This window comes from Chiloscyllium plagiosum, unplaced genomic scaffold, assembly GCF_037043375.1.
Source record: "Chiloscyllium plagiosum isolate Xiang-an unplaced genomic scaffold, Cpla_swu_hap1 HiC_scaffold_45, whole genome shotgun sequence".
Taxonomy (NCBI): domain Eukaryota; kingdom Metazoa; phylum Chordata; class Chondrichthyes; order Orectolobiformes; family Hemiscylliidae; genus Chiloscyllium; species Chiloscyllium plagiosum.
This window is the reverse complement of record NW_028270183.1, coordinates 4,891,177-4,918,492: the sequence shown is the minus strand read 5'-3', so window position 1 is coordinate 4,918,492 and position 27,316 is coordinate 4,891,177. Positions and strand designations below refer to the sequence as shown.

At 39.6% G+C, this 27,316-nt stretch overlaps 1 protein-coding gene across 15 annotated transcripts in view; it reads right to left on the bottom strand.

Annotated features, from left to right (window-relative positions):
* Window positions 1-27,316, bottom strand: part of LOC122552384 (voltage-dependent P/Q-type calcium channel subunit alpha-1A-like) — a 662,051-nt gene that overhangs the window by 222,893 nt on the left and 411,842 nt on the right. For all 15 annotated transcript variants that reach the window (XM_087983287.1, XM_087983286.1, XM_087983285.1 and 12 more), the window contains 8 exons: window positions 22,166-22,375; window positions 20,770-20,882; window positions 19,515-19,627; window positions 16,896-17,027; window positions 12,731-12,803; window positions 12,109-12,226; window positions 7,840-7,907; window positions 7,018-7,124 (listed from right to left, as the gene is read on the bottom strand). In XM_087983287.1, the coding sequence (XP_087839413.1) occupies window positions 7,018-7,124; window positions 7,840-7,907; window positions 12,109-12,226; window positions 12,731-12,803; window positions 16,896-17,027; window positions 19,515-19,627; window positions 20,770-20,882; window positions 22,166-22,375 (934 nt within the window). The remainder of the gene's footprint in view (window positions 1-7,017; window positions 7,125-7,839; window positions 7,908-12,108; window positions 12,227-12,730; window positions 12,804-16,895; window positions 17,028-19,514; window positions 19,628-20,769; window positions 20,883-22,165; window positions 22,376-27,316) is intronic.

Sequence of the window (27,316 nt, the reverse complement as noted above, 5' to 3'; positions counted from 1 at the left end):
ACAGAGGAGTGTGAAAATGTCTTGGAGAAAGAACTTAAAACTCTTAAAAGTCTAATTTTAAACAAAATATTGAAAAGCATGTATTTTTCAATTCAGAAAAGTCATCATCTACCAACATCTTGCAACTTAGAAAATTATTTAACTATTATTTCATTCAGACTACTATGTCAATAACTAAAAGAGGGAAAATCAAAAAGTTAGCCAGGCCAATCTAACAACTGGACACAATAGTGTTATTGGAGAGGCCCATTATATACGGAGGCTGAGGTAGGGCATAAAGATAGAAAATTATCATAAAATGACAAGATCAATTAAAATGTAAAAGTATTATAATTAAACAAAAATAAGAGATTATGCTAACTGGGGCTAATATTTTATGTTCCTTGATTTCAACTGAGCAAAAAAAACGAAAAACAAAATCACTGATTTTTTTTTCCTGAAATTGAATAACAAAATGCTTTTTTAAATCAAAATGTTCAAGAAATCCAATACTCTAACCATTCCATGTTATGTTAAAATTACAATGTTAGCCTTGCATTTCCAAAATGTGGAGCTAATTTGAGCCTTGAGGCTACTTGGGCCAGGATTGCCACGTAGCCAGATCAGGAAAGTCAGGTGTATCACAAGATATCTTATCATATAAAAATATACAGTTTTTAAACCTTACAAATATCATTTAGCAAATTGCTACACAACAATATGTTCTGAAGGAATGACACAGTTATGATTATTGAAACAAACAAAAGCATGTATTAAAAGATGTGATTGAGTTGTTCAGAGCTGGCCCGGCTCAAAGTGCAGCACCATCCATGACAAGATACCTTGTATCAAGTTAACTTTGTTTTAAAACTTCCCCACGCTTTACTCCCTTTGCTTCCTGCAGGTGCCAAACCTAGTTGGGGTATATCCCTATAGACATTAGCAGCTCTCCAGTACCATTTGACAATCTGATAAACAATGAGAATTTTTAAAATGCAATTTTATAGATTTGTAAGATGTCACTTATAACTACAGACAAGAATTAGGTATTATTCCATCCGTCATTTTAGTAAAGATGTTAACTTGATAATGACACACAAGCACATTAGGGATTTTGTATACTATTATCAATTTATGAATTACTATTCAGCTGTTGATACTTTGAATTTATTCAATATTCAGTTTCGGAAGTTTGCAAGACAACCTTGGAAAATTACTTCAGGATAACAAGCTGCCAAACATTTCAGTTAATTTCTCAACTACCGCCCTGAGGTAATGGCTGTGTGATTTCAACTTGGATTCCTTACTTTTACAATGTGAGCCTATGATGTAGATCTCTAAAATAAAAATCATTTTAGGCATCTCAGTTGAGCCTGATTCTGCCTTAGCTTAATGTTCACATACAAGTACCTTACACCATAGAATGCTGGTGATGAACAGTTGGAAATCCAATTGATTTCCTTTAATGTACACTCATTGTTCTTCTCGCTGACATAGCAATAGTAAACAAAGACTAGTTTAACATTTTTTACTTCTGTTTTCCTCAGCTCTCCTGAAGGCAGCTACTCTTGGAGGGTTATGGTTTTACAAAGGCTACTGGCTTTCCGGTAGCTCACTCAAGTAACTACATGTAACAGAATGGCTTTTCAGACAAATACTGAAGGGAAATACTCTACAGTCAATAAAAAAAAACCTCTTTTGAAGGACCACATTTCTCAAATTTAAGAAAGAGCAGCACAGAGGCAATGGTCCAAATGTCTCTCTTCTGTGCTATAATCATCTACAGTTTTATGATGCCCTCCTATAGCAAAAGGCAGAGAGGAAGGAAGGGAATAACTGGGTTTCTAGAGGGGATCATGAAAATCTAATCTGTGGTAATATTTCTAAATATCTTATTTAAAATGTTTAATTGTAAGTTTTAGTGAAGACTTTGACTTCGCAAAACAAAATTGCCTTAATTAGTGAGAATCTATTCATTAAAATCTTGACTTACAATGTTGTTATAATCGTATTTATAGAAAATTTATTAACTTCAAATTTACTTTAGCCTAAAGAGTCTTCCATGGAATTTCTGAGAGATAATCTGGAACATGGGTTGATGCCTAGCTTCTAAGATGAAGCTGCACTTAACTTGGGCAGTTCCTTTAAGGTTACGTCTCTGGCACTTCCTGGAATGAAGTAGTCTAAATAGGCATGTTCAGAAATCTAAAAGAGTGTAATTACTGGAGGAATATTATTTATATCAGCTGCCCCCTTCGATTTATTTCCCCTCTCTTTTCCTTTTTGGTTGCTTAATCCTGTCCCTTAACCTGCATGTACAATCTCAGTTGCTGTTGGGACAGAGGCTTGGTTACCAAAGTATAAATAGGGGGAAATTACTATTCTGTTTTGTTTATACTTTAACATTCATTCTTTGACATTAATACACATATTCATTATTTTTTCCCTTCATTTATTTAGTGAACTTTGTATTTTTAAAGAAAAGTATCATTAGCAATGTTGAATGGAACACTTGCTCAGTTCCTGCTATCAGTTTAAATGTTTGGTAAAGTAAAACATCCTCAACTCTACCCTAACAAAACACCTCAGTTCTATCTTCAGAGCATAACTGTTTCTGCACCAGTGTCATTTTTCTATTTCTTAGTTTTTCTACCATTTTAAAAAAGAATTAAAGAGGGAGCTGGGAAGTTTTACAAGGATGATACCAAAATGCAAAGGAAGGATTACTATGCTGCACCAAAAGACAAAGGAATAACCAATTAGATTATAAAAGATTTTGACAAGAGTGGATATAGGGACAATATTTCCTCCTGTGGGGAAAACATAACTAGAAGCTATCAACATAAATGATCAAGAAATCCAGTAGGAGAATTCATAATACTTCCTCACAGAATGACCACAAACAGAGATGAAAATATGAAACTCTTTAGTATAGGGAGTGGTTGAAGTGAACAGTACAGTTACAGTTAATAATAGGCTAGATAAGCAGATGAAGAAGAATGAAATACAGGGTTTTGCTGATAGTTTTAATGAGGAAAAACGAGAGGAGGCTCAATTGGAACAATAACATTGACATGGATTGGTTGAGTCAAATGACCTGCCTCTTATTATTTTGTGCCTAGTATGAATTTTTTTAAGATTGCCCAAACTAAATTCATGGAATACTCTTAAGTAAGAGATGGGAAATTTTCATCTTATGTCTAAACTAGATTTAAACCAAAATTTTAGAAGTCAAGGAACAGCATCTATTTCCAACTCCACCCACAAGCTAGAAATTTCATGCTTAGATTTAAAAGATTCTTTGTGTTCTATCCAAAGATCTTATATCTAAGTTTCTCCAAGCTTATTTTCCTCCTCTATCACTCTTTGTTTCTCCATTGTGCTGAGTGGCTTTCAGGTGTACAACTGATGGCTCTCTCTTTATAAGTATTTTCAGTTGATGTTTGTTTTTTTCCAATTTTATTTCATGTGTGAGCACTGATTCTTGCATCAACAGCCTCTGGCACTTTGCTCAATTCACCATTTGCATTGTGTAAACTCAAACAGTTTAGGTGTCAGGAAACATTCAATCATGCCTCACAATTAATGTTCCAATACTTTCTAATAGGAATTACTGAATAAGACTAAACAGGAGTAATCAGTTTGATCTTTTTCCCTAGTTTCAGAGCATTTACTTAGTTGCAGCAGCTTTGTTACAGAAGAGTTGAACCACCAGAAATTAGGAATAAAATCTGCAATCTTTCTGCATGTATGACTGTATTACATCCTATGGTGCACATTCCTACTTAAGTCATCGGGAAAGCTCTGACCAATTACTTACCAAAAAATAATCAACTTTTATTTGGGAAAGAAATGTATGCTCAGTAAATAACCACAATGTAACGTCTCTAGTCTGGAATTCTTGACATCCACAATAATAGTTGTCTTAAATTTGTTTTCAGCTGGTCCCACAGTTCTCTGACTTATCATTAGCAACAGCCCTGGAACCCATTGGGGCGCTGCTGCTGAAGCAGACAATGCATCCAAAGAGCTCATCACAGAATCACAGATCCTCTACACTGTGGAAACAGACCTTTCAGCCCAACATGTCCACATTGATCCTCCGAACAGTAACCCACCCAGACCCATTCCCCCTACCCTCCTGACTAATGCACTCCCTGAACAACATGGGCAATTTAGTAAGGCCAATTCACCTAACCTGCACATCTTTGTGATTGTGGGAGGAAACCGGAGCAGCCGGTAGAAACCCAGACACGGGGAGAATGTGCAAACTCCACATTTCACACAGACAGTCACCCAAGGCTGGAATTGAACCTGGTGTTTTGAGGCAGCAATGCTAACCACTGAGCCTCCATGCCACCCCAAACTTCTTCAATCTTTGGTAACATATTTAATTGCAAATTTCCTCTGGCTGCTCCGGTTTCCTCTCTACAGTCTAAAAATGTGCAGGTTAAGTGGATTGGCCATGCTAAATTGCATAGTGTCCAGGTATGTATAGGCCAGGCGGGTTAGCCATGGGAAATACAGAGTTACAGGGATAGGGTAGGGGGTTGGGTGTGGGTGCAACAGTCTTTGGACAGTCAGTGTGAACTCAATTGGCTGAATGGCCTGCATCTGCACTGTAGGGATTCTATTTTCTAAGTGCCATGTGAGTCCAGGATGTTTGTATGCAGACTGAGTTGGGCAAATCTTAATTCAGTTGCTGACTGAAAATGTGTCCAGAGCGCAGGAAAAACTGTGACAGCTGAGTTGGGAAGCTGAGGGCAGCTTCAAAATTTGCTGTGCTTTTTTTTCCCAGTCTGCCTTTTGAATAAACATCTTACCCCAGCAGATGACTTTGAATTTCAGGCTGACAACCAAAAGTGGTGAATGTGCTTGTTTGCCGGATTGTGTGAACAATAGAGAGAGAGAGAGAGAGAGTGAGAGAAATGAGAGAGAGTGTGTGAGAGAAAGTAAGAGAGAGTGAGACAGAGAGAGTGAGAGAGAGAATGAGAGAGAGTGAGAGCGAGAATGAGAGCGAGCGAGAGTGAGACAGAGTGACGGGGAGAATGAGAGAGAGTGAGAGAGGGTGCTACATTTGCGTTTGTTAATGCAGGATGTTATTTAACCTTTGACAGTGTTCATTGTTTTATCAGGACATATTTTCAATTAAATAGTTTTGAAAATGAACACTTTTGTGTCTTAACACTCACTTTGGCATGTTTTAATATCACAGGTACATATTTCTATACAGATCATAAACTTATGGTTTGGCATTCTAACATTAAATTTTAAAATCCAGAAATGCTTTGGTTGCAAGTATTCCAGACTAGAGCAATTACGTTGTATAAATATAAAGAATATCCATCTTAAAATAAGGAAAAGAAAAATGTTTTTTTGTTAAAGTCTTGGTGGTATTTAGATTTTTTAAAATAAAAGAAATACAGTTTGGCCTGATATAGACAACAAATACAAAAAATTGGCACAATGGGCATACTAAAATATATCCACATGGCTGATACATGCAGAACGTATATATCAGGCTAGAAACTGCTACAGATGATTTCAGCAAACAGATGCTTATTATACTCACACCAAATTCTATTCCTGCTATTTTACACTATCCTGCTTTGAGGAACTAATTTTCCAAGTTACAACATTGGCCTAGTGTGAAATCTCCACCCAACGGCTTACTCTTCTGATTGATGCTATGTATATTCTTTTGTAATGTCTAGTAGCCCTTCCTCGCTTTCAACTTTGATTTTGTCTGGTTAAAAGTCAACCATAATTTTATAAGAGAGGAAGATGAAAGAAAATCTCAGAGAGCTACTTTCTGTGCAATATACTCAGTCCCATCTCTTATGGAGAAGTATAGAATCTTATTTACAATACAAGAATGCTAATCATTTGTCTTAATTGAAACCTATATTTCCATCAACTGCCCCCACCAAATCACTGTCATCCCAACCCAATACTTCAGTGAATGTGGAAGGGTTGCATTGTCTTAGAGCATCCCCATTCATTTCTGTGGTAAGAAGAACTTTAAATCAATCTGGGAAGTAATCTGTTGCATTTTACTAATGTCTACTGCATTTCTAATGGCATCCATCCCTACTAAAATTAATAGCTCATTCAGTTCCACTGAAAGACCATCAACATGAAATGTTAACTCCATTTCTCTCTCCATAGATGCTACCTGGCCAGCTACTTACTTCTAGTATTTTCTGATCTTATTTCAAATTTCCAGCATCTGCTTGTAGTGAAATAAATGGAGCTGTGGTAGCATCCAAGCTTTCATTGATTTTGTCCTGGAGGACAACCTGAATTGGAGGCTCCTCAAGAAGGAAGAAATTACATGTTATTTTAATACTAATCAAATATATCGTTATCACTATATTTCCCAAGATAGAGATGGGAGTGATATAAAGCAGGTACTCTCCTCTTGATTCTTTTCTTTCTCTTTAATTTGGTTATAATCAGAACCAATTGCCAGGTAAGTGACAGTTTCTTGTTACACACCAGCGGGAAACTGGTCTTTGAAGAAGTCATGGCATTTAGGGTATAGCTGTCAGAACAAGAAATAGACTTGAACCCTAATTCCAACAAAGCAGGAGATATATAATTTTGGTCTCTTGTTGGATTGAATTCCCTCATATGAATTTCATTCTTCTATTTCCTGGCTAAGGTGCCAGTCATTTGACCTGTTTCCATTTAATGTCAATATCAATTATGTGCATACACCAGGAGGTAAGAGGGCATCTGGGTTGCTGGCTCCCAATTTCACCCCTTACCTCATCTCCAAGATTAGAGTTCTGCCATGAAATGAATCACAAATGCAATGTTCAGGTAGACCATGAATTAGCAAGCTGAACACATCAAAACATCGTACTACAAAACAGTAACTTGTCCACAATGTTTCCAAATATGCCTTGTTAAATGTGATACTCGAATAAAAGTTTTAAACCAATGTCACAGAAACTCTTATTCTGACAAACTGTAACTTTATTACTTTAATTAACCCTTAGTCCAGCTAAGATAATATTACCAGTCTCTACTTACGCAGCTATTGACAAGTTGGCAGCTGACAATGGACTCACTTCTGCTACTTCCTTGGCTTTCTGCAGTGCAAGTTTCTGATTAGCAGCTTCCTCCTCTTCTTGTTCATCCTATTACGACACATTGAAAGCTCTGTGAGAAACTTAAATAGGTAGCTAGAAAGGGGACATTGTTGCATTGTATTAACTGTTACAAGCGGTGATAATGTGTGTACTAGCAGGTCTACTTATAGCTATTTCAATGGCATCTACTCAATGTCACAAACTATGGGTTAGAAGCTTATCCTTGAATTCTGGGTTTGATTCCAACTAAAATATTGGTTAGAAAGTCTTTCAATAAGCTCAACCACTAAAGTGAAACAGGCCTGATACAGTTTCAGTGTAGGACTCAGTGGAAATTATACCTCAACTCAAAACTGCCACAAGGCTACCCGACTTGTCAAAGGAATAAAAAGTATCATAGTGCTGCATAAGAGCTCTGTTTCAGGAAATGCATTGGTTGGAGTAAAGTAGAAGAAACTTTATACAGCACGTTCTGGTATAATGTGTGTTTCATCAATACAAATTGGCTATAGCATGATTGACAAATTGTGGATGCTGTTTGGATAATGCAAACTTTCTACTGAACAGATATAGTGATTTTCTATAGCACGATGCTACACAGGAACGCAACTGTCACATTATATTAGAATGCACAGTTGCGCATTGGGCTTGGTCTGGGAATGCATGATGTTCACACTGGCTATATAAAATGAAAGGTGTGCCTTCTCAGTACTACGTTTGCGTTCACAAGCATGACTTGCTAAATAAAACATTTTTATTTTACCTTTGTGAGTTCTTGTGCATTGGCAAGGTTGTCCACAGCGATGGCCAAGAATACATTCAGCAGAGTGTCTGGTTACCAAAATGAAGGTAATAAAAGACAGTGAATGTGCACAAAAACTCTAAAGTGATCATATACTGGTAGATGGGGAGAAACAGTTTCAACTGGTGGCAGGATGGCAATCCAGTGGACATAGATTTAAGGTAAATGGCAGAAGAAGCAATAGTGACATGAGGAAAATCTTTTCACGCATCAAGTGTTTGGGATCTGGAACGTACTGCCTGATAGTATGGTGGAGGGAAGGTGAAACAAAAATTGCAACAAGGAATTGGATCATTATCTCAAAGGAAGCAAATTAGGCCTAAAAGACGAAGACAGAAATGAAATTAGGTGAGGTTCTCCTTCAAAAAGATGTGCTGAATAGCCTCCTTCTGTGCTATAATGATTCTGTGGTTCTTTCATTTAATAGGGAAAAGGCAAGAAATTGGCACCAAGTTAAAATGCTCAGACAACCAGAGCAGACATAACGTCATAGAGTCATACAGCACAGAAAGAGACCCTTTGGTTCAACTAATTCGTGCTGACCAGACATTCCAATCTGACCTAGTTCCACTTGCCAGCATTTGGCCCATATCCCACTAAACTGTTTCTATTCATATACTCTTTCAGATGCCTTTTACATGGTGTAATTACACCCGCCTCCACCACTACCTTTGGCATGTGATTACATACACACAACACCCTCTGCATGGAAAAGTTACCCCTCAGGTTATTTTTAAGTCTTTACCCTCACACCTTAAACCTATGCCCTCTAGTTTTTTTACTTTAGGAAAAAGACTTTGCCCCTCATGATTTTATAAACCTCTATAACTTCAACCTTATAAACAGCTTATGGGGAGTTGGAATGTGAGGTAACCACTGCAGAATTCACAGCCTCCAACCTGCATTTTATATAGCTCGTCCTATGATTATTCTGGTCAATAAAAGTCATTGTTGCTGGGGATTTGAAAAGCAATGGTAATTCATTGGATTATCTCTTGCTGATGATAACATTTGTGTATTACCAATGTTAAGTTACAGGGTCAAAGATAAAGTAGCTGAAGATAGTTGGGCCAAGTACTGAGGAAGTCCTGCAGTCATGTTCTGGTGCTGAGATGATTGTGTTTCACTTACCATCACCATTTTCCTTTCTTTGAGGGATGGCTCCAACCAGTGTGTCAGAATATTCCTTTTGACTTCAATTTATTTGGGGCTGAAGATCTACACTTGTTAAAATGCCAACTTGTGATCACGGGCAGTTACTGTCCCCTCATTTCTGGACGAAAGTGAGCACTGCAGATGCTGGGGATTGGAATCAAGAGTGCTGGGATAGCACAGCAGGTCAGGCAGCATTCAAGGCTCAGGAAAATCAATGTTTCAGGCAAACACCCTTCATCAGGAAGGGCTTCCTGATGAAGGGCTTTTACCCAAAACGTCGATTTTCCTGCTCCTCGGATATGCCTAACCTGCTGTGCTTTTCCAGCACCACACTCTTGACCTCATTTCTGGAGTTCAGCCCTTTTGTTTGGAACAAGGCTGTAATGAGGTCTGGTGCTTCTGCCATCATCAGATCAAAATATAATTGCTATTATTTTTCTATAATTTAGAAGAATATCAGTTTGATATCAAGCATATGATGCATATGGCTTGTCTAATAAACTAACCGATAAGATTTTGAATTTCAAAATTCAACTTTAACAACAAATAGAATGTGCACCATCATCTCTCCATGATGTGGAGATGTCAGAGTTGGACTGGGGTGGACAAGGTCAAAAATCAAACAACACCAGGTTTATTTGAAATTGCAAGCTTTTGGAACGTGGTATGATAGGGTAGTATAAGACACAGTATTTATAAGCAAAAATTAACTTTAAAACTAGCTTCCCGTGTTGAATCCTTTAATTGGTTAGGAAGTCGATTGCTAATTAAAATGCAAAATCCAGATTCCTTTCAAGTCCCTAGATAGTTAAAGGTTTTATTAATGAACAAGAGGTAACACCTCAGGTTAGACAATCACTTTAGGTGTGAGGTCCCCTTAAAACATAGGCAGATTTGAAGTGGGACCTCACACCTAAAGTGCATCAGTTTTATCCTTTTCCATAAGTATTTTACAACTAATAGAAATATGATCACTTGCCCAGTAGTGCCACCCCCCTCCTCAACTGACATTTTAGTCACTTGTCCTGCCTTAATCCCCAGTGGAAGATCAAGTTTTGCTCCTTCTTTAGTGGGTACATCCACATATTGAATAAAAAGTTTTCTTGTACGCAATTAACAAATTCCTCCCCATCCAAGCCCCTAACACTATGACTGTCCCAGTTTGGATGTTTGGAAAATTGAAATCCCTTACTGGTTACAACCCTGTTATTAGAGTCATAGAGTCATAGGGATGTACAGCATGGAAACTGACCCTTCGGTCCAACCAGGAATGTAACAAGAGCTAATCTTATAGCCCAGTGGTGTGGCAAAGTGGGGCATTCAACATCTATAGGAGCACACAGGCATTTCTGCAGGTGACTCCAGGATGGAATGTTGCCTCCCTGGTTCCAGGGACAAGATGTCATAGAGTCATAGAGATCAAAGTTTGTGCGAAGATTTGTAGCTCGGGTGCTCGTTGCTGTGGTTCTGTTCGCCGAGCTGGAAGTTTTTGTTGCAAACGTTTCGTCCCCTGGCTAGGCGACATCATCAGTGCTTGGGAGCCTCCTGCGAAGCGCTTCTTTGATGTTTCCTCCGGTGTTTATAGTGGTCTGTCCCTGCCGCTTCCGGTTGTCAGTTTCAGCTGTCCGCTGTAGTGGTTGGTATATTGGGTCCAGGTCGATGTGTTTGTTGATGGAGTTTGTGGATTCACAAACTTCCAGCTCGGCGAACAGAACCACAGCAGTCATAGAGATGTACAGCATAGAAACAGACCTTTCGGTCTAACCCGTCCATGCCGACCAGATATCCCAACCGAATCTAGTCCTACCTGCCAGCACCCGGCCCATATCCTTCCAAACCCTTCCTATTCATATTCTTACAGGTTTTGGAGATCTCCTTACATATTTGCTTCTCAGGTTTCCACTGACTATTGGGGGGCCTATAATATAATCCCAACAAGGTGATCATCCCATTCTTATTTCTCAGTTCCACCCATATAACTTCACTGAATGATCTCCCTGGATTATCCTTCCCAAGTACAGCAGTAATGTTATCCCTATTTGACTAAAAACTTTAACTCTCTCTCTGTCTACACAAATGCTGCCAGATCTGCTGAGCTTTTTGTACACTTGTTTTATTTTTAATTTCAGACTTCCAGCATCTGCAATATTTTAATTTTAATTTAATAAAGCAGATATTTTCTTCATTTTATTAGCTTGCACTATGGTAGACGTCTTTTTGTTATAAAAAGGAACAAATTAAAACCCAGGTAACTTCCCATAGCAGATACAGATGTATTCTGAGCCACTCAGACCACTTTCCAACAGCTGATTTCAGAATGTCTTGGATGCAAATCTCAGTACAATAACCAATCAAGTGCAAATTAGTGTCAATATAGGAAATTGAATTTAAAACTGGAAATGCTGGAAATATTCACCGCAATGGGCAGCACCAGAACTTATGTAATTGTTTCAGGTCAATGACCTTTCATTGGAGATGTGATAAAAGGTTTTGACAATCGTACAATGGATATTAAATATCACAGGTACAACCATTGGAGATATAGGAGAATACAACTTCAATAAACAGGTCACCTCATTCTTATTGTTTGCAAAATAAAATGGAACAAATAATGTGATTGGTCCAAACTCTATTCATCAGACAGAATAAACTTTGTAAAGATCATGGTTTAGAGTAGAAGAGACTACGTAATATATTTTTTGATTTCTTAAAAGATCTGTTATAAAGCACAAATATGGAAATCTATCACAGAACGTTTCTAATATCTGGAACAAAATCTAAGAATAATTTATCAGATTAACATTTGGGATAGACAGCTACGGGGTGATCTGACTTATATCATTACAATAATGACTTTTGGGAGCTGATTAAGCTGATAAAGATACAGAATAAGAAGATCAAAAGAAAATACAGAATTTCCATTGGAATATCAAGAGTTCTACAAAATATGCTGTATTCACGAAAGCCACTAGGGTCCTATAGCTTGCTCTAACCAACAAGGTGTGTCCATGTTCCTGTTGGAACTGTGCCAAACAACTGATATTCAAAGGTTCACATTTGAAATGACAAGGATACAGTTTCCAAAGAGAGTCAGAACAATGAAATAGACTGAAGAAATCATCCCTCTGTTAACACCGCCCTGGGATTCTATCCCATCATACATCACAACATTCCAATCTTCACCAGTCAGAATCTAAAGGGAAAAAACATAACATTTATCTACTTAAAATATATTTTTATTTCCCATTGCCAACTCTGTTTACAGGACAGTAAAGTTTTGCTGGTACGCAGTTCATTCTTTGGAGACAGCAGCATGCAAGAGACCCCTTCAAATGCCCAACTGCATACAAACTATCAAATTCTTATAACATTCTGGCAAAATCCAGCAATTTAATACAATATTCATTTTATTTAAAAGATATTTCTTAGAAGGTCACAAGCTGAGCAGCTAAATCTACGTAACTTAGTTTGAACACCATACCATTTTGATTGCCGCCATAGCAATAATTAATTGTGAAGTGTTTTGAGACAGCATGACAAAAGGGCTTAATAGCAATATTGCACTCCAATACATTGATTTTTCAAAAATTAAATCCACATGCTTTTTTAAACCCAAGATGTGTGTGGTTGAAATTTTTTACTGTCTTTTTTACTTATTTCAACTGGATGAGTGGAATATTTCGACATCATGTCTTACCTGAAATACAGTCATTATTGCTGCAGGGAAAGTATCAAAGTTGGTGGAGGGTGTGCCAGATTCAAAATTAAATCTGTAACATTTGAAAAAAAAGGAAGCTTTGAATCAAAACTATGTATTTCTCTTGATTTCAGTCAAAACCAAATTATGGTTTCTTTTCAAATGCTTCCCCTGCCCTTAAATGAGAGCACTGATCCCTCCTGTCAGTTGCAATTACATCAAAAATCCTTCAATGTCTTTCTTAAATAATCATTCTTTATTCATTAAAATAGACAGTGAAAGACAATTTATTTGCAGATCAAGGAAGATATCATGAAGCAATGCTGACTTTGTTTTTCCTGCATACAGACTTTCTAGCTGATGAGAAATAGAGATGGGCTTTGCTCGTCATGGTTGTAAACTATTATATCCCAAAGTTAAAAATCACACAACACGAGGTTATAGTCCAACAGTTTTAATTGGAAGCACACTAGCTTTCGGACTGACATTCCTTCATCAGGTGGTAGTATCCCAGTTACTGTCACTGCTGAAATACGCAAATTCTGACAAAGAATAGACCTATGATGTCTGACTGAAAGAATAAGCATTGCATACATCAAATAAGTAATCAGGCCATAAAGCATCCTGTTATTTTTAAATCCTCTCCTTTCATGTAATGTTTAAAAACAGCAGACATGATATGCTCCAGATTTCTTGCACTTTTATAGACAACCATGAGAGTTAGAGTATGTCACTTCTTTTTGTTCAGTCTTTGTTGGAATGTTAATTTTCCTCATAGATTCAAATTAGTACTAAAATATTCCATGTATGCTCAGTTTTACTGTGACAGACATGTAACACTCCTGGCAAGGAGTCAAGGCTATCAGTCAGATAGCAAGCGAAAGAAAACTGACAAAAATTATAGGAAGAACCAGGCATATAATTACACTGTAAAGCTACTGAATGATCATTTCAAAGCGATTAACATTCTACAGCACTGTTTAAGGAAAACAGATTGCAACATAAACTAATTCCAGCTTAGAAACCATCTGATGAAGGAGCGATGGTCCGAAAGCTAGTGCTTCTAAATAAATCTGTTGGACTATAATCTGGTGTTGTGTGATTTTCAGTTTAAAAAGATTTGTTCTTGTCAGATCTCGAACTTTTATGCTCAGCTGTGTTTGAATCATCTAGGAGAAAGTGAGGACTGCAGATGCTGGAGATCAGAGCTTACAAATGTGTGGCTGGAAAAGCGCAGCAGGTCAGGCAGCTTCAAAGGAACAGGAGAATCGATGTTTCAGGCATAAGCCCTTCTTCAGGAATGAGGAGGGTGTGCCAAGCAGGCTAAGATAAAAGATAGGGAGGAGGGACTTGGGGGAGGGGCGTTGGGAATACGATAGATGGAAGGAGGCTAAGGTGAGGGTGATAGGCCGGAGAGGGGGTGGGGGTGGAGAGGTCAGGAAGAAGAGTGCAGGTCAAGGAGGCGGTGCTGAGTCTGAGGGTTGTGACTGAGAAAAGGTGGGGGGAGGGGAAATGAGAAAGCTGGAGAAATCTGTATTCATCCCTTGTGGTTGGAGGGTTCCTTGGTGAAAGATGAGGCGCTCTTCCTCCAGGCGTCGTCTTGCCATGGTCTGGCGATGGAGGAGGCCAAGGACCTGCATGTCCTTGGCGGAGTGGGAGGGGGAGTTAGTGTTCAGCCACAGGGCGGTTGGGTTGATTGGTGCGGGTGTCCCTGAGGTGTTCTCTGAAATGTTCCGCAAGTAGGCGGCCTGTCTCCCCAATGTATAGGAGACCACATCGGGTGCAGCGGATGCAGTAAATGATGTGTGTGGAGGTGTAGGTAAATTTCTGATGGATATGAAAGGATCCCTTGGGGCCTTGGGGGGAAGTGAGGGGGGAGGTGTCGGCGCAAGTTTTGCATTTCTTGCGGTTCCAGGGGGTGTGGATCTGACGAGGGAGTCGCGGAGGGAGTGGTCTTTCCGGAACACTGATAGGGGTGGGGAGGGAAATACATCCTTGGTGGTGGGGTCTATTTCCCTCCCCACCCCTATCAGATCCACACTCCCCACCAACCCAACCCCCACCCCCGGCACCTTCCCCTGCAACCGCAAGAAATGCAAACTTGCGCCCACACCTCCCCCCTCACTTCCCTCCAAGGCCAAAGGGATCCTTCCATATCCGTCACAAGTTCACCTGCACCTCCACACACATCATTTATTGCATCCGCTGCACCCGATGTGGCCTCCTATACATTGGGGAGACAGGCTGCCTACTTGCGGAACGTTTCAGAGAACACCTCTGGGACACCCGCACCAACCAACCCAACCGCCCCGTGGCTGAACACTTTAACTCCCCCTCCCACTCCGCCAAAGACATGCAGGTCCTTGGCCTCCTCCATCGCCAGACCATGGCAACACGACGCCTGGAGGAAGAGCGCCTCATCTTCCGCCTAAGAACCCTCCAACCACAAGGGATGAATGCAGATTTCTCCAGATTTCTCATTTCCTCTCCCCCCACCTTCTCTCAGTCCCCAACCCTCAGACTCAGCACCGCCTTCTTGACCTGCAATCTTCTTCCCGACCTCTCCGCCCCCACCCCCTCTCCGGCCTATCACCCTCACCTTAACCTCCTTCCACCTATTGTATTCCCAACGCCCCTCCCCCAAGTCCCTCCTCCCTACCTTTTATCTTAGCCTGCTTGACACACCCTCCTCATTCCTGAAGAAGGGCTCATGCCCGAAACATCGATTCTCCTGTTCCTTTGATGCTGCCTGACCTGCTGCACTTTTCCAGCAACACATTTTTAAGCTGTGTTTGAATCATGTTTTAATTATGAGATTTATTACATTGTTATGTTTTAGGACTGTGGCTTTATTTCAGTGAGAAATGGAGTGAACCATGTAAACTGGTCTGAAGTCTGCTAACTGTAATTTGGGTTATTTTGATTGTTGTGGTTCAAAGGGGACCCACATTCTTCACTTGAGAAGAAGGTGCATGGTGCTTACTCTTGAAGACATTGATTGTAGCCTATGTGGTAACAGTAGGTCAACTGGAGGTCTCCACAGTCCCAAAAATGTGTTGTGCATGTCAGATTACAAATGGTTATGCTATAAACTTTCAATTTACTCCCAAGAGAAACAAGAGGTGAGGTCTTAAGGAAAACTAATCAGCATTTCTACCTGGGTACTAGGTCCATGTGAGTCATGTTGCCATGGAAATTTCTTTAACCGGGGAAGGGTTTTTAAAGAGAGGCCTGATATCCAAGGAGATAGAGCAGATGCAGGCAACAAGATACTATGTTTCACTACTGAAAATGTGTTACTGGAAAAGCGCAGCAGGTCAGGCAGCATCCAAGGAGCAGGAGAATCGACGTTTCGGGCATGAGCCCTTCTTCAGGAAAGATGCCCAAAACGTCGATTCTCCTGCTCCTTGGATGCTGCCTGACCTGCTGCGCTTTTCCAGCAACACATTTTCAGCTCTGATCTCCAGCATCTGCAGTCCTCACTTTCTCCACTGTGTTTCGCTATACAAGAAGTGGACGAGAGCTAGCACATGGATTGAAAAACCAAATTCATGAAGTGTTAAACTGAAGCTGGAACCTCTGCCTACCTAGTGCTACAGCAAGAATCTCCGAGTAAAAATACTTACTGGAAGTCAATTGTCAAATTAAATATTCTCAGGCACAGAAAGGAATAGGACAAAGATTTACCCTCAGGAGTTATGACTCATTTTGGACTGCTTACAGAATTGATTTGTCTACTTAAAGGTCGGCATAAAGTATATTTGTGAAGTGTGTCTTTGGTTGTATTGAAAAAAGAGGAAATTATTTTTTGTAGTTTAATGTACAAGCTTTCTATAAATATATTGTTTATTCATCCTCTCAGCTATTGCATGAAAATTCAAAATTCTTTTTTAAAAAGTTAACTCCTTGGGGGAGATCATAGCAGTTCCTAGCAAAACTGCAAATAATGAATCTTCAACTACAATTCTAGCAAAATCTCCCATGATAATTGATGCTGTTTAAAATCAGTTCCTGGTTATGACCTTATTACATCATGTATCATTACTACTAATTAAATCATTTATTTCACTTAATTAAGCATTCCTAAATGATGCATGATTTGATTAGATCATAAAGTTACAGATGACATGCATACAAAACAAATATCGAGAAACCTGGTACTTACTGGCCACCAAAGAGCTGCATTCCTAAAAGGGCAAATACAACAATAAAGAGGAACAATAGGAACAATAAGCTAATAATTGACTTCATGGAACTCAGTAAGGAGACAACCAAGTTTCGAAGAGAGGCCCAGTACCTGGGATAAAAAGAAATATCTATCAGTTTTTATTGTCCTAGAGGAAGCCAAAATTCAAAATCAGCATTAAATCCTGTACCTGTGTTAACATAGAGTCATAGAGATGTACAGCATGGAAACAGACCCTTCAGTCCAACCCGTCCATGCCGACCAGATATCCCAACCCAATCTAGTCCCACCTGCCAGCACCCGGCCCATATCCCTCCAAACCCTTCCTATTCATATACCCATCCAAATGCCTCTTAAATGTTGCAACTGTACCAGCCTTCACCACTTCCTCTGGCAGCTCATTCCATGCACGTACCACCCTCTGCATGAAAAAGTTGCCCCTTAGGTCAATTTTATATCTTTCCCCTCTCACCCTAAACCTATGCCCTCTAGTTCTGGACTCCCTGACCCCAGGGAAAAGACTTTGCCTATTTATCCTATCCATGCCCCTCATAATTTTGTAAACCTCTATAAGGTCACTCCTCAGCCTCCGACACTCCAGGGAAAACAGCCCCAGCCTGTTCAGCCTCTCCCTGTAGCTCAGATCCTCCAACCCTGGCAACATTCTCATAAATCTTTTCTGAACCCTTTCAAGTTTCACAACATCTTTCCGATAGGAAGGAGACCAGAATTGCACGCAATATTCCAACAGTGGCCTAACCAATGTCCTGTACAGCCGCAACATGACCTCCCAACTCCTGTACTCAATACTCTGACCAATAAAGGAAAGCATACCAAATGCCTTCTTCACTATCCAACTACCTGTGACTCCACTTTCAAGGAGCTATGAACCTGCACTCCAAGGTCTCTTTGTTCAGCAGCACTCCCTCGGACCTTACCATTAAGTGTATAAGTCCTGCTAAGATTTGCTTTCCCTAAATGCAGCACCTCGCATTTATCAGAATTAAACTCCATCTGCCACTTCTCAGCCCATTGGCCCATCTGGTCCAGATCCTGTTGTAATCTGAGGTAATCCTCTTCGCTGTCCACTACACCTCCATTTTTGGTATCATCTGCAAACTTACTAACTGTACCTCTTATGCTCGCATCCAAATCATTTATGTAAATGACAAAAAGTAGAGGGCACAGCACCGATCCTTGTGGCACTCCACTGGTCACAGGCCTCCAGTCTGAAAAACAACCCTCCACCACCACCCTCTGTCTTCTACCTTTGAGTCAGTTCTGTGTCCAAATGGCTAGTTCTCCCTGTATTCCATGAGATCTAACCTTGCTAATCAGTCTCCCATGGAGAACCTTGTCGAACGCCTTACTGAAGTCCATATAGATCACATCTACTGCTCTGCCCTCATCAATCTTCTTTGTTACTTCATCAAAAAACTCAATCAAGTTTGTGAGACATGATTTCCCACGCACAAAGCCATGTTGACTACCCCGAATCAGTCCTTGCCTTTCCAAATACATGTACATCCTGTCCCTCAGGATTCCCTCCAACAACTTGCCCACCACTGAGGTCAGGCTCACTGGTCTATAGTTCCCTGGCTTGTCCTTACCATCCTTCTCAAACAGTGGCACCACGTTTGCCAACCTCCAGTCTTCCGGCACCATTGTTAAAACAAGCAATTCAAATTTTATTATTTCAAGGCTAACCATTAAATAATCAGAACAACCAAATATCCTTCGTAGACCAGTTTTCAAGTTTAATTAAATTTATAACTTTATTTTTAAATTCCTGGAAGATTATTGGTGACAGAGTAAGATGTTCTTACCCAAGGACTTTGCACTATTGTCACAGAACCACAATGAGATATTCTGTGTGCATGCATGGCAGCATCATCAGATTGCCATTTATGGAAAACAATCCAAAGGGAGCTTGTGGCATTCACCATCAATGTATTAAAATGAATGACAGACCTGCTCCAATTCAAATAACTTTAAAGTGGATACAGGGGTTACCATTCACTGAGATTTGAGTGTTCATAATGTTGGTGTTGAGGGTGAAAGCATTGACATTTTCTGTCTGATATTAGACAGTTTTAACTAGTCCTTGTATAGAATAACATAAGTCATCCTTTATTTCTGTTGTGTGTAAATTGTGTGTAGGTAGATTAATGAATCGTGAACAGAGTTTCAAATTGAGGGTGTCAAGGTCTTTGGTTATTTAGAAGGGCGGTGAAGTTCAGCTCTTTAATTACCAGGAATTACAGCAGATTTTAATTGTTCTATGTTTTTTCCTGGGTAACTATTCAGGTAAATGAGTTGGAAACTGTTGTCTCCCTCTGGGTTGTAGACATTTTCAGAGAGTTGCAGATACAGGATAATTGTCCAGCAAATTTCCCAGGTAATTCCTATAGAGTCAGTGTGTTGGGATCTCCAAGGGGTCCTGGTACATTTTTCAGGATACATGCTATAAAAATAATCTTCCAACCCAGAAAATCCGGAACAGAGAATATCAAGAAACTGTATACACTCCAGTATATGTGACCACCAATATTATCAGCCAAATATTAAACTGACAGAATGGCAAACTGGAAAACTTACTTTGTAACTTTGAATATTCGAAGTAACCTGAGTGCCCGTAAAACACTGATGCCAAAAGAGGTACCTGGCTTAACAGCAGCCCAGAAGACTTCAAAAATACTGCCTATGATAACCTGAATTAAAAGAATGCAGATTAATACATTATAGAGAGCAAAAATGAAACAAAAATCTTGTGAATACACAAAAGCTCAGAAAGTGTTTCCAGTTGAGCCTTTTTTGAGATGTTGATCTGATTCAGAATACTCATCAATGGTCATACCCAAAGCAATGATCTAACTTTCTTTCAATCTTTACTCAGAGATAGAATAGAAAGGAGGAAGAGTGAGGCCTTCACTATCCAATGCATGCTGTTGGAAAGACACATATCTGGATGTTAGCCTAAGGAAGAATCATACTTTTCTGACATATCTCCACAATAAGTGATGACTGCCATAATTGTGAACATGTTTATGAAGGTTTACTTCACTGGTCTTTCATTTTGAGCACTTACATTTTGACTGAAAATATCAACCAGAAAAAAAATCATCAGCATGTTTAAAATGTTTGTGGGCGGCACGGTGGCACAGTGGTTAGCACTGCTGCCTCACAGCGCCAGAGACCCGGGTTCAATTCCCGACTCAGGCAACTGACTGTGTGGAGTTTGCACGTTCTCCCCGTGTCTGCGTGGGTTTCCTCCGGGTGCTCCAGTTTCCTCCCACAGTCCAAAGATGTGCAGGTCAGGTGAATTGGCCATGCTAAATTGCCCGTAGTGTTAGGTAAGGGGTAAATGTAGGGGTATGGGTGGGTTGCGCTTCGGCGGGGCGGTGTGGACTTGTTGGGCTGAAGGGCCTGTTTCCACACTGTAAGTAATCTAATCTTAAAAAAAAATATTGTTACCAATTCTTCTTTTGATCATCACATTCAAAGCCCACTGCAGAGTCAATCTTCATGAGTGAGCTTCACTACTCTTCAACAAACTAACTGATCAGTTCAGGAACTAACCTTTTTTATAAAATTAGTCTGACATTCCCATCTTCCTCCCCTGAACATGCTGCCACAACCTTAACTATAACTTCCAAGCCTCATCAGGTCCACCAACTCATTCTCTGAGAGTCCATATGGCAAGATCAGTTAAATGAGCACAAAGCAGTCTTTGGAATTCAGGTTTTTCCTAGTCTATGCCTCAGATACACAATGTGCAGTGCATTGACCAACTGAGACATTACAGGGAATTCTAAGAATAAACCTTTCAAAGAAATCATTGCTTGTTACTTACCGCACAATCAAAACAGTTGAAAGAAGAATGAAAGTAAGGCCTAGTTCCAAGCCCATACATTTTTATAAACATTTCTGACATAAAGAGTGCTAAGAAAATGAATTCTGCATAGTCTGAAAATGAAGGAGAAAAGACAATCAGTTAATAATTTAACCAAAGGCAATGGAGCAGGATTACAGCAAGACAAGTGTACATAGGCTAAACAAAAAAAAACAAAGAAGTGCAGATGCTGGAAATCAGGAACAAAAACAAACATTGCTGGAGAAACTCAGCAGGTCTCGCAGCATCTGTGAAGAGGCAATTTTTTGGGGTCCAGTTCTGAAGAAGTTCACTGGACCTGAAACATTGACTTTGCTCTTTCTCCACAGATGCTGGCAGATGTGCTGAGTTTCTTCAGCAATTTTTCCTCTTGTTTTACACAGTTTTACATAGACTGTTTCCATTAAAAATAGGTATGAAGAAATTTGTACATGAAGATTGCAGCATTCTTTAATAAAAATAAGCTGTGCTGTTATACAATGCCTAAAAGTTTTTTTAAATGACATGTAGGATATACCATTCTACTATAAATTATAACATTTAAATCCACTATAATTATAAAGTTCTACGATAATAATAGAGATCTTTTTCTGCTATAATACATTCCTACATGATTTTCTTAGGCAAATTGAATACAATTATAGCCCATAGTTGAGTTTTCCAATTGTCAGACAGCAGCCCACCCCATTAAAATAACCTGGTCTGAGTGACCTAAATCTTTTCAAATGGCCTAATACCAAGAGGCCTGAAAACTCAACAGGAATTTTCTTTTTTCATTCACTCATGGAATGTGGACATTGCTGGCTGTGCGAGTATTTATTGTCTACCCTTATTTGCCCTTTAGTGAGTGATTTTCTAGGCCAATTCAGAGGGCAGTTCAGAGTCAACTACATTTCAGTGGCTCTGGATTCAGATTAGGTAAGGACAGACATTTCTTCCTCTAAAGGAACCAGATGGGTTTTTATGACAATAAACAATGAAACCAATCATTAAATAATTGACTTTTAATTTCAGATTTTTATTCAATTCAAATTCCACCATTTGTTGTACTGGGATTTAAACCCAGGACTCCAGAACATTACCTGGAACTCTGGATTATTGGTCAAGTGGCAATATCGCTTCAGCCATTGCCTCCCCTTTACTAATGACAAAACATAAACTTCTGTTTAATTATAGAGAGCACAATAAATAGCCATTAAAATGGGACTGTGTTTTGAGGCCCTAATTCTGAAGTAGACATAGACAATATTGTAGATGAAATCCTATCACTTTTTAAATCTACCTATACATAGCACAGTCCAGCCTATGTACAAACATTGCTGATTTACAATACGTATGAATATTCTGAGGCACTCACAGAGGAAGTCAGAGAGCCAACCTGGCTGCTTGTAGTGTACAATTGCAACACACAATGTGTTGAGTGCTACCAGACTAAGGACAGTCCAGTAAAAGGCCTGAGTTTTCACTACCCGTCGGACGAAGAAGCGAAACCGTCTTTCCTTCTTGCGGAAAAATGAAGATCCCTCAAGTTTGGCACTTTTAATACTTGCTCTTGTAAAAGGAGATCCTGTTCCAGGAGAAGACAACAGACAGTCAATTAATAAAAAGATCATATTAGAGTATTGATCAAAATGTCTGATGCTCCTTTTTCTTCTCCTCTCCTGTCCTGAAGCTGATGCACTACAGTTTGGTTAGAACCGGTCACTATTCAATATCCAATGTAAATATATAGCCTATTCAACCATAGGACAATCACAATCAAGTTGAATTCTCCCCTCAAGTCAAATCCACAAACTTTGTACATTCTTGTAGCAATCAAGAACAATAATTCTGAATGAATTTCCAGTCTTCCTTAGCACAGATAACCAGAAGTCAATTGCAACACTGAGATCAATGCATCAACAGCGACCAATTGTGGAACCTCTGCTCTTCGAGTAAATAAATAACATACCAGATGGCATACTTAACCCGCCAAATCATTCAGGAAGCTCAAACCATGATGAAAAGTAATGATGAAGTCAGAAAAATGTTTGATATAAATGAACATTTGTATATTTCAAAGAGCATTAGTTACTGTTTCATTGTGTCACTTTATACATTAGTGGAGATGAGATTGGCAGTTTAGTAAATCCTTTTTTTGAAACACTTAAAACTATTCAGAAGGTTTAATGATAGTGAAAAAATACAGAGTAGCAATTTTCTACTTCCATCGTCAATTTTTAACATCTAGTACTTTCATGGACTGATTCCAAAAAGGAAAGAATGCTGATTTTAAAAATGGCCACAGCATGAGCCAGGTTTCATGAAACCAACAGTAGATGAAGTGAAATTACCACTTTTATCAAAAGAGACTGAAACCAGTCAGGCATCAAGAAACCTACACCTTCTGTTCGATTCACACTTTCATGACAAGTTTATTCATAGGAGATGAAAATCATCACCTATAATTATCTAGCTCAGAGGCAGTAAATACTTAGAAACACATGAATGAGCTATATTTAAAGTAACTGATTTGGCAGAGATGGATTTGTGACTGAAACTTGAGAAGGTTCTCTCTCTGCTTTCTATGGAAAGACAAAGCAACAGATAACAAAAAAAATTGGAGGAAATTCTGAATGCCTAGGACTTAAAGATACTTGCAATATTCATGGCTACTGATCCAGAAAATTTCTAACCAACTGATATTGTTCGTTAAAATCTAATACCTCAAGAACACCCCTAGGACTTCAATACTGCATATTCTTTCATCTTACTTTTGTGCTGTCACAGTCACCTTATAGCTCGGTATGTGTGTCTGTATGCATGTTTGTTGTGCCTTTATTACGGTCCAACCCATCCATCCCGACCAGATATCCTAACCTAATCTAGTCCCATTTGCCAGCACTTGTCCCATATCCCTCTAAACCCTTCCTATTCATATACCTACCCAGATGCCTTTTAAATGTGGTATTTGTATTAGCCTCCACCACTTCCTCTTTCTGTAGCTCAAATCTTCCAACCCTGGCAACATTCTTGTAAATCTTTTTTGAGCCCTTTCAAGTTTCACAGCATCCTTCTGATAGAAGGGAGACTAGAATTGCAGACAATATTCCAAAAGTTGCCTAACTAATGTCCTGTACAGCTGCAACATGACCTCTCAACTCCTATACTCAATGCTCTGACCAGTAAAGGAAAGCATACCAAATGCCTTCTTCACTTTCTGTTTCTGTGCTGTACATCTCTATAACTCTATGACAAGAAATAAAGTTGCACTTCAATTCACTCAAAAACACCTTGTAACTGGTACTTTTTTGTTTTCTAGTAAACTACACAATTAAATTTTAATAGTTTGGAGGTGCCGGTGTTGGACTGGGATGTACTAAATTAAAAATCACACAACACCAGGTTATAGTCCAACAGGTTTATTTGGAAGCGCTAGCTTTTGGACTGCTGCTCCATCATCCATCTGATTTTTAAAAATTTTAATGGGAGTGAGCTTTTGTTTTATGCGAAAAAGAATTTACTGTAAATCCTCAGTATCCATGAGTTCATGACTCGTGAATTCAACAATCCACACCAAAACGTAAGTAGCAACAAAATTCAACATCTGTGGCAAAGCTCATGTGTCAGTGATATTTAACATGTTTTCAATCTTTTAAAGGGCTCCACACTTGTGAATTTCATCATTTGCTGGGTTCTCAGAAACAGAACCCTTGCTGTAAATTACTATAAAACATTTTTATCGTAGCCAACCAACGGGGTTGAAAAGAGGAAAGCTGATTCACTTTGCACCTGGTTCTAATGGAAGGATCAGATAGTTAGAAAATGAAACGCTTATAATTTAATCAATTACACTCCAATACTTCACCTGTTCTCCATGTCTGAATCTGAAAGTAACAGTCATGACAGCAGGAAGATAACTTAAATTCCTCTATTTCTTCTATGAATGACATCAGCCCAACTAGATACGAACCTAGAATTGAATACGTTAATTGGTCGCTATTTTTTAATTGCTTGTGGGATATGGGTGTCACTAGCTGAGCCAGCATCTCCTGCCCTTTATTAGTTGGCCTTGAGAAGGTGAGGGTGAGTCATCTTCTTGAACCATTGCAACCCATTTGATGTAGGCAGGCCCACAAAGGAAGTTCTAGGATTTTGACCCAGCTGCACTGAAAGAACAGCAATATTTTTCCAAATCAGGATGCTGTGTGGACTGGAGGGGAACTTGCAGATGCTGGTCTTACCATGTATCTGCTTCCCATGTCCTTCTAGATAGTAGAAGTAGTGGGTTTGGAATGTGCTGTTTAAGGATCCTTGGTGAATTTCCCTTGTGCATCTTGTAGACAGTACATAATGCTGTTTCTGAGTCTCAATAGTGGAGAGACTGCATGCTTGTAGATGTGATGCCAATCAAACATACTACTTTGACATGGAAGGTGTCAAGCTTCTTGAGTGTTATGGAGCTGTATTCATCTCAGCAACTGGGGAGTATTATCACACTTCTAATTTGTGCCTTGTAGATGCAGATAGGCTTTGTTGAGTCAGGAGATGTGTCACTCACTGCAAGGTTCTTAGTCACTGACCTGTTCTTGTAGCCATAGTATTTATTTGACCATTCCTGAAGAAAGGCTTATGCCCGAAACGTCGATTCTCCTGTTCCCTGGATGCTGCCTGACCTGCTGCGCTTTTCCAGCAACACATTTTCAGCTATTTATTTGACTAGTTCTGTTCAGTTTCTGGGCTGCAGGATGTTGACAGTTGGGGTTTCAGTGAAGGTCATGCCATTGAATGTCAAGAAATGATGGTTAGATTTCTTGTTGGAGATAGTTATTTCCATGCTACTATGTAGCATGAGTGCCACTAGTCAGCTTGTCCAAGTATTGCTGCATTTGGACATGGACTGATTCAGTAGCTCAGGAATCATGAATAGTGAACATTGTGCAGTCATCAGAAAACATCCCACTTTTGACCTTACAATTGAGAGAAGTAATTGATGATACAGCTGAAGATATTTGGACCTTGGAACCTACCCTGAAAAAACCCTGGCAGTGATGCCCTGGATCTGAGATGACTGATGTCCAGCAACTACAACCATCCTCCTTTGTGCTAAGTATGATTCCAACCAATAGAGTTTCCCCCCTGATTCCAGTTGGCTCTAGTTTCACTGAGGCTGCTTGATGCACACTTGCTTAAATATGAACTTGATGTCAAGATCAACCACTCACACCTCATCTCTGGAGTTTTTGAGAATACGTCATCAGTATTATTGGTGGAATGTTGTCAAGGCCCATAGCCTTTATGGTATCCATTGCCTTTAGCAACTTATTGATGTCATGTGGAATGAACTAAATTGCCTGAAAATTGACATCTGTGATGCTGGGAATCTCTGGTGAAGGCCAAGGTAGATCATCCATTCTTATTTTCTGGATGGAGACTATTGCAAATGTTTCAGCTTTATCTTTTGCACTAATGTACTACTTTCACTATTTTTGAAGTTGGGGATGATGTGCATTCCCCACTGAATTCTTTGATTGTCCACATCATTCACAATTGGATGTGGCAGATTTGTGGTGCTTAAATCTGATCTGTTCATTGTGGAATCACTTAGCTCTTAGATTCAAAGGTGGACACTACATCATTTGATACGCCGGGTGCTTCTCCTGGCATGCACTTCTACACTTTTCTTTGAACAGGGCCAATCTCCCGAATTAATGGTCATGGTAGAGTGGGCAATATGCCAGGCCATGAGGTTATAAGTTGTGTTAGAGTAGAATTCTGCTGCTGCTATTGGCCTACAGCAGCTCATGGATGTCCAGTCTTGAGTTGCTAGATTGTTTGAAATCAATCCCATTTAGTACAGTGATAGTGCCACACAACAATGTTTGAGAGTATCTGCAATGTGAAGATGGAACTTTGTTTTCACAAGGATTGCATGGTTGTACTGTCATGGACAGATACATTTAGTACAGTGATAGTGCCACACAACAATGTTTGAGAGTATCTGCAATGTGAAGATGGAACTTTGTTTTCACAAGGATTGCATGGTTGTACTGTCATGGACGTGAGGATGACATGAAGCTTGTTTTCCTCTCACCACCTGCTGTAGGCCCAAACTAGCAGCTAAGTTCTTTAGGACTCAACCAGCTCAGTCAGTGCCAACACTCTTAGTGATGGACACTGAAGTCCCATACCTAGAATATGTTCTGTGTCCTAGCTATCCTAAGTGCGTCCTTAAAGTGGTGTTCAATGTGGAGGAGCACTGATTCATCAGCTGAAAGAATTAATTGATTAGGGGTTGGGAGGGATGGGGTGTCGGGGTGGTAGGTGAGGTAATCAGCAGGGTCCTTTTTTGCTCATGATTTACCTGATACGATGAAACTTCATGGTGTCCAGAATCAATTTTGAGGATTCCAGGTGGAAGTGAGGACTACAGATGCTGCAGATTAGAATCAAGAGTGCGATGCTGGAAAAGCACAGCAGGTCAGGCAGCATCCGAGGAGCAGGAGAATTGAGGATTCCAGGGCAAGTC